Here is an 8,718-nt window from a genome sequence, read left to right on the forward strand (position 1 = left end):
TAAGTCTCTTCAAACCATCTATTTTCTCATTTCTTATAGGACAATCGTATTTCATTGTTCTACAATTTATTCAGTCATTCCTCAATGGATAGAATCCCTTTAGCTTCTAAGAGGGTTTTGCCACCATAAGAAGAACCACTATAAAAACTTTTGTATGAAAAGGACTTTGATCTTTGGGAAGGAATAGGTGGAGTAGTGAAAAAAGCTAGGTCAAAGGGCATATGTTATTTAGTAACTTTAATCACTTTCCAAAATGGCGGTATCCATTCACAGGAACACCAATGGTATATCAAAGTGCCTATTTTCTCACAGCTTCTCCAACATTTATCATGACCTTTTTTTTGTTTTCTTGGCCAATATGATACTATGAAGTAGGATTTATAAGAAAGAATGCTATCCACATCAAGAGTAAGAAATGTGAAAGAAAGCATATGACGTAGCACTTGTTTATATGGGTATAGAATTTGGGGTGTGGGTTTTAAAAATTACTCTATTACAAAAATGAATAATATGGAAATAGGATTTGAGTGATAATATATGCATAACCCAATGAAATTGCTTGTCAACTCAGGAAGGGGGGGTAGAGAAAAAGGGGGGGAGAGAAGGGGAGAGAGACAATAAGAATACTGTAATCATGGGAAAAAATTAAAAATTAAAAAAAAAATAAATTTCTTTCCATGTCCCAGTTTATGATCCTATGATCTCTCCAGTCAACTTTGAACACAGTGATTCGTTCAAGTAGCACCTCAGCTGTGGAAACCTCTCCTGTCTGCTGCTGATTCTGTCTCTCACGCATAGGGAAAGAGTAAGACAGTAAACCCTACATCATCATTTTTTATGGTGTCACCAATACCCATTGCCAAACACCAGTATTGCTAGCTAAGTTATGGGTCTCTGGCTAATAGCTGTTTAAAGTTCCCCAACTCATGAAGTCAGCTTCACTCTTAATGCTACACATTTAACAATGTGCCCGTTGCACCGGCATACCTCTGAAGCTGAAGTCAAAGCTATGAAATTTCTGCTCTGCCATGTAAACTGGGTCTACTTCCTGTGTAAAATCAGTTTACTCTATTTGCACTGATAATACTGTATTTACCCTACACAATGCTTTACTATATAGACTCTCTTGGATCTGTTTGCCTACCTTTTTATTTGGTTGTTAAAAATGAAGCTTTAATGAAGGGAAGGGTTGAGTTTACTTGAAGACCATCATTATAATAAATGTGCAATGAAAGCAGTGAGCTTTAAAAATAGTGTGGAATCAGTCAGGCACACTAATAGACCATTGGTGGAACTGTGAAATGGTCCAACCATTCAGCAAGGCAATTTGGAATTAGGCTAAAAAGAAAAAAGCTAATTAAAGGTCCATACCCTTTTGACTCAGAAAGCACATTGCTAGACAAATACTCTGAGGAGATCAGAAACAAAAAAGACTTATGAACACCAAAATATTTATAGAAGCACTTTTTTGTGGCAGTAGAGAATTCAAAGCAAAATCAATGGTCATCGATTGGGGAATGGCTACACAAATGTAACAGAAAATTATGGCACCAAGAGAGGCAATTAATATGAAGAATTCTGAATCAGAACCAGCAAAACAATTTAAATGATAACTGTAACATGGTAAAAGGAAAGAACAACAGAACAAATGAAAAGGAAGACTTTATTATTATAATGGCAAAGCTTACCCTGGAGAAGAGTTACAAACATATTTCCTTCCCCTCTTACCACTACAGAGAGGGGAAATTATGCACATATAATATTGTGTGTAATATAAAACATGATAAATACATGCAATATAAAACATGATATTAGGTAGAGTCAATGTGTTCTTAAGTTATGCCAAATTGCATTTCTCTCTTTTTTCATCTTTGTTACAAAGGACAGCTTGTAAGATAAGAGATGTAAGAGGAATGTTTTCAGAAATGAATATGATGAGAAATCAAAAGAAACTAATAAAAATAAAATCATTTTAGCAGTGTGAAATTGATTCTAAGAGCCATCATGATGCAGTCATGTGATCAGTAATCTGTAGAATTTTAGAAGACAGAGAAGTATCAAAGATCAACTAGTTCAACCTTACTTTGAGAGGTAATGGAATTGAAGCCCTGACGGGGGGAATCATGACTTAAAGTCATATAAAAGATTAGAGGATGGGCTAGGAATAGAGCCCAGGTGCCCTGCTGCCACTGTTCTTCCCATTACATAGCACTGGTCTCTGTTAAGTAGAAGTATTGTTGTTATGATTATAAGCTAAGGAAAGCTGTGTAGTGTAAAGGTCAAAGACTGTAGGGATGTTACCTTTCCTCTCTGGGCATCAGTTTCCCATTAAATGAGAAAGTTTAAATAGCATACTAAGGAAAGGTAAGAAAATGACAATCATTTCTGACTCATGCTTTTTTCTCAGCTCTGAACAGCTAAATTATCAATACATGGAGGGTAGTTTAGAATATTCTTGAGGAATTTGCATTTATACATTCATACTGATATATTTGGATTTATAATGCATTTGTACATTACATATATAAATATACACTTATATTATATACTATATACACATATATATTACTTAGTGTGTGCATTATAGGCATAGGTGCACATATATTGAATTTTATCAAATATATAAATGTAGATATTCCAGGTAAGAGTGATAGTTATAGATTTAGATATAAATAGCAATAAATATCAACACTGATACATAATGGAAAGATGGAAGGCAAGGAGAGGCTTCACAAATTTTTGTCTAAGACAGATGCAGAGAAAACAAAACCCTGTTTATTATTTGTTAATTTACAAGATTTGTAGATTATAAGAAAGTATTCAACTTAGAGCAAAATAGAGTCATTTTTTTTTAATTGGTAAAAACCATTCACACCGAATGGAATGTAACTTTATTCTTTTTTTTTCCTTTTAATGCCTCACACACACACACACACACGCACGCACACGCACACACACGCACGCACACGCACACACACGCACACACACACACAAAGCCCTTGTCATCTTTGACAGAAAACCAGAGCAGCTCCATTTCATGAATGATAGCACAATTAAAGCTAAAATAATACAAAAATAATTTGAAAAATTCCTTGTACTGTACACTCTCCAATAAAGCAAGAAAGATAAATGACCATCTTTTTCTAATAGCCAGAAAAATGTGTGTCTACTCAGTTGGGCTTTGCAGTTCAGTTCGGTGCGGCCCACACAGTGTGCATAATGTGTGTGGTCAAATGGATAGTTCCTATGCAGAATAGAAGCCCCTAATCGGTTTATCTATTTTCTTCTAATTTTTAAACTACTTAACAATTTAGAGTACTACAGTATCACGAGAAACAATGACTTTACATGATTGCTTCTTTGAAATACTAAGAACTTGTACACACTTATTTGGCTTGTAAAGGACTGAAATATTACAGATAACGTAATCTAACTTTGCCTTTAGAGAATATGGCTCTTAAAAACTGATTCTCTGAATTCCAGAGTGAGGGACCTTGTTTGACTTCTGAAGCTAACTTGGATGGGGTCAATGGGCCGGTGTTGTCTTCCCTGTGGTTTTTAAATGGATTTCAAAACTTGAGGGGTTCATTCTTTAGGGGTCTTGGATTTTCGACCGTCAGGGCCAAATGTGTTCCCTTGTATTCTCTGAGAGGAGGGCACTTTTAAACACCTCTACCCTGCTTGGGTGGCGGGCGTACGAGGTGCAAAAAACACAGTGTTAACTCAATACTGCATATAATTCTTGAAAGTCACAAAAAAATAGAAAATGTGTACCATATCACAGGTTTTTACATTGAAAGCTCTGTGTGTGTGTGTGCGTGTGAGAGAGAGAGTGATTATATAGAGGAATATACATGTTGCCCACATTTATGAAATCTTGTGTCTTCTTTTTCCTGAAAATCCCTCTCTCATGCCCCTCCGAAAACTTTCTAGCCAGTAAAGGATCAATTTTCATATTATTTGGTTGTGGTTTTTGCCTTCTTCTTCTTCATCTTCTTTTTTAAAAAATTGTTTCCCATTCTCCCTCCCCTCCCAAGTTTCTTTTTAAAAGTCTCAGACAAGAGAACAAAGATTAACCTCTTTTATGCAGTAATAGAAATCGCTGGACTTCCATTGGAAATGCACTTGGAAAATTCTCTCATTTGGAACTGGGCAGTCATGTTTTATTCATTTTAAAAACCTGGTCAAAGGATCATCCCCCAGCTGGTTTTTGTATACTCACTAGCAAAAGGGCTGCCTACAATTTCTAGATTGCAGTAGGAAAAGCTTTCCCCTTCCTCGTCAAGTTATGGCTCAGGACAACCTTAATAAACCGTCTAGATACCTCTTCCATTTGGCCTAAAATTGCCAGCCATTCCCAAGGAGCGTTTTCATGTCTGCCAAAGCATTGGTTCTACGGCACACCCCTGCACCTCCACCAATTTTGTCTTTTTTCTTGTTGGCTCGAGTTTAGTGTTGAAAAAAGATTAGAAAGGATATAGAAATAAGTTGATTTTTTTTGTTTTGTTTTGTTTTTAGTAAAAGTCTTCTGTCCTTAGGGAAATATAACACTTATTAAATATTTTTTCATAAAATTTGTTAATAACCTTCATTTGCCTTTTCTTTCTTTCATTTTTTTCCCCTAGAGTCGACAGGTACGGGAGGGATAGTGTCTCTCAGCAGCAGTCCTTTAAGATGGAGTTGAACTCAGTGAGTCCTCACCATAAAAGGATCATAAACTTACTGGGTTAGATCAACCTAGTTACCCCTAAGCTGCCAAGTTTTGTTTTAAATTATTATTATTTTTAGCTGCACCATATATGATTCCTTGTGCCATTTTCTTTTGTCTGTTTTTTTTTTCTTGATGACCCTGAGCGATGGCTTCCTTCTCAGTTCCAACATTATTCAGCCTTCCTTGTTTTCCTCATTTTGCCGATGTAGGCTTCAAAGAAAAAATGACAGAAGAGTACAAAGTAGCTGACGTACATGAGAGAAGACCAGATGATATTCTGAACATGAGAGTGGCATTGGTCTTGCTGCATCCAGTAGAAGACCAGGTAATTGACTACGAGACCCATCAACATCTGTGTGATCTGGGAGAGGGTGATGAACATAGCAAACTTCCTGGAGACCCGGAAGCCCGCCGCCCGCAGGGCGTAGTAAGAGTACATCACCGCGTGCACCCCGTAGTTCATCGTCATGAACCAGCCGCCTCCAGCCACCATGTCCTTGTAAGAGTACCAAGAGTAGAGAAGCACAGTGATATGGTGGTACCAATGCAGAAAGATGAGTTTCTGTTTTCTAAGAATAATGAATATTGTATCTCCAAGTTCCGGTGCTTTGCTTAATACAAATGCATAAGCCCAAAATTTGCTGACAGGTCCAATGTAAAAACTCTGATCACAAACTGATTGCTTCAGGCCTTTGGTCATCAAAATGTACACCATATAAGCACCAGTTCGAAGAGCACCGAATATACTGAAGACTGCAAGGCTCAGGGACCACAACACAAGAGGTTTCCTCAGCTCAAACTTTGCTCGCTTGTTCATTAGGTGCCGACCACCGAATATAAAGGCAGCATACAGCGCTGAAAACAAGAACGATTTCTTCCAGTTCTCTTGCATCCACTGGATGGCTTCATTCTCGTTGAATTGCTTTTCAAATTCATATTCTTGCAAAGTCAACACTGACATGTTCATTGGAACTGGTTCTCTGAGTCCCTGCGTATTCTATATAAAAATATGTAAATTATCTGCAAAAAGCCTTTTCTCCCCTTTCTAGTATTCTCTACGGTCCTTCCCCCACCCACCCCCCAATTTCTCCTTCTCCCGGTGCAGCCTCTCTTGTCTCTCTCAGCTGTATCCTGGATTTAGCATTGCTTTTTCCTGCCCTTCCTATTCTCCTTCTCCGGTGTCTGGCCAAAATAGAGTCATAAAAGGAATTACTTTTGCATTTGCAGGACATTCTCCATGATGATGATGAACCTCTTTGCAGAGCACACACCCCTATTTTATGCCTCCTTTGATGACACACACACATACATATTATAAACCTGTATATATATACATATATGTACACACACACATACTTATGTATGCCTATCTATTTGGTTCCTTTCATTTTTGTCCATGACCTTGTTGGCATTTGTGCCTACCAACAGAATTTTTGGTTCCAGTGCTATGGACATTTTAATTATTATATTTGTGTAATCCCAATTACTTTCCAAAATGATTGTACCAATCTATAGCTTCAACAAAAATACATTTTCTTTTATTTCCATACCATTCCTTTCTTTCTACAACCTTTCTAACATGTTCCATTCCTGACTTTTTGTCATCTTTACCAATTTGCTAGCTTCATGTTTTGAAAACAATTCTATTTTTAAAACAAGCATTACAAGATGTTGTCACATCTCTCATCTCTCCATTTGAGAGGAAAACAAATATTTGTTGACTAAAGCAATCTCTGATCTCTGATGGCATCCTTGCTGTAGAATTTGATCGATATTATTTAAAATGCTAAAGGAAAATACTAATAATCAGAGTAAATGAATTTTCTTTTGTTCCCTTCCCATTTTATGACACTTATTTTGTTTGAATAAGTCAAGTTAGAGTTGTAATTACACAATATCTTCTTAGACCTCTTTTCTTCTTATTTGTTATTGATTTTTATTTTTGCTCTAATCAATAGTCTTGCTTCATAGACTTAACTTCCCTTACAATTAAAACCACTTTGATTCCAAAATTATTCTACTGTTGATTATCAGGCATTGTCTGCATTAGATATATTTGATTTCATTTTTCGTGATGATCAGAATTCACCAAGTCCAGAGACTTTTAACTTTTCTTCTTAAAGAAAATTCATAATGTAGGGCAGTGAATCTATTGAATTATCTAAAAAGTCTTCAGCTACTTTCATTTCTTAACCTCAAACCTTATTTTCCCCCTTGTACCTACTTTGGCATGGAAGAAATGGAAATTCTTGGGTACATGATTTGGAGGATATTATTAGGAACTTTCCTAAGATTTTTATATTGCAACCTCTACAACAATATTGGTACATGAGATATTTTTCTTTATGGCATTTTTTTTTCATTTACACCTATAATGAGCCCTATGTGGCAACATAGTCAAGGTTCTTAGGAAATTATTTCTTGTTTCCTTTGAACACAATAAAATCAACTCTAACAATGCTTTTATTTGCTTCTCTGAGAAAAAAACTCTGAGTCATACTTCCATTTAGCTGCAACTTCCTTCTGTATTCTGGATTGATTTATAACAAGAATATAAACATTTATGTGATTGCCTTTCTCCAGTTGTGCACTGATTTGTTCACTGAGCAAACTCTCATATTAAATTAAGCATTAAATTAACTTTTATCAGTGATTAAAATACTGCTTGATTCCTAGTACCCTTTGCCTCCTTTTTCACCATTGTGTCACCATCATCTCAAATTCCAGGAATTTAGATTAATGTCCTATTTCTTTTTTTTTTTTTAATTTTAAACATTATTTTATTTGGTCATTTCCAAACATTATTCACTGGAAACAAAGATCATTTTCTTTTCCTCCCCGCCCCCCCCCCCCACCACGTTTCCCTCTCCCATAGCAGACACACAATTCCACTGGGTATCACATGTGTTCTTGACTCGAACCCATTTCCCTGTTGTTGGTATTTGCATTAGAGTGTTCATTTAGAGTCTCTCCTCAGTCATATCCCCTCAACCCCTGTAGTCAAGCAGTTGCTTTTCATCGGTGTTTTTACTCCCACAGTTTATCCTCTGCTTGTGGATAGTATTTTTTAGATCCCTGCAGATTGTTCAGGGACATTGCATTGACACTAATGGAGAAGTCCATTACCTTCGATTGTACCACAATGTATCAGTCTCTGTGTACAATGTTTTCCTGGTTCTGCTCCTTTCGCTCTGCATCACTTCCTGGAGGTTGTTCCAGTCTCCATGGAATTCCTCCACTTTATTATTCCTTTTAACACAATAGTATTCCATCACCAACATATAACACAATTTGTTCAGCCATTCCCCAATTGATGGGCATCCCCTAGTTTTCCAATTTTTGGCCACCACAAAGAGTGCAGCTATAAATATTCATGTACAAGTATTTTTCCTTATTATCTCTTTGGGGTACAAACCCAGCAGTGCTATGGCTGGATCAAAGGGCAGACAGTCTTTTATCACCCTTTGGGCATAGTTCCAAATTGCCCTCCAGAATGGTTGGATCAGTTCACAACTCCACCAGCAATGAATTAGTGTCCCTACTTTGCCACATCCCCTCCAGCATTCATTACTTTCCATAGCTGTCATGTTAGTCAATCTGCTAGGTGTTAAGTGATACCTCAGAGTTGTTTTGATTTGCATCTCTCTGATTATAAGAGATGTAGAACACTTTTTCGTGTGCTTATTAATAGTTTTGATTTCTTTGGCTGAGAACTGCCTGTTCATGTCCCTTGCCCATTTATCAATTGGAGAATGGCTTGAGTTTTTCTACAATTGATTTAGTTCTTTGTAAATTTGAGTAATTAAACCTTTCTCAGAGGTTTTTATGAAGAGATTTCACAATTTGTTGCTACCCTTCTGATTTTGGTTACATTGGTTTTGTTTGTACAAAAACTTTTGAATTTGATGTATTCCAGATTATTTATTTTGCATTTTGTAACTCTTTCTAAGTCTTGCTTGGTTTTGAAGTCTTTCCCTTCCCAAAGGTCTGAAATGTATGCTATTCTC

The 8,718-nt window shown here is 36.5% G+C and overlaps 1 protein-coding gene across 1 annotated transcript; it reads right to left on the reverse strand.

Moving 5' to 3' along the window:
- Positions 1-3,718: 3,718 nt before the first annotated feature.
- On the reverse strand, positions 3,719-5,891 carry LOC130457117 (elongation of very long chain fatty acids protein 6). The gene has a single exon (XM_056815691.1). It carries the CDS (start codon positions 5,676-5,678, stop codon positions 4,881-4,883), a length of 798 nt encoding a protein of 265 aa, XP_056671669.1. The 5' UTR covers positions 5,679-5,891; the 3' UTR covers positions 3,719-4,880.
- Positions 5,892-8,718: the final 2,827 nt, after the last annotated feature.

This window comes from Monodelphis domestica, chromosome 2 (genome assembly GCF_027887165.1).
Source record: "Monodelphis domestica isolate mMonDom1 chromosome 2, mMonDom1.pri, whole genome shotgun sequence".
In the NCBI taxonomy this organism is placed as follows: domain Eukaryota; kingdom Metazoa; phylum Chordata; class Mammalia; order Didelphimorphia; family Didelphidae; genus Monodelphis; species Monodelphis domestica.

Bases quoted from the DNA above. Each gene is read 5' to 3' on its own strand.
- LOC130457117 (XM_056815691.1), bottom strand. From the start codon at position 5,678: ATGAACATGTCAGTGTTGACTTTGCAAGAATATGAATTTGAAAAGCAA.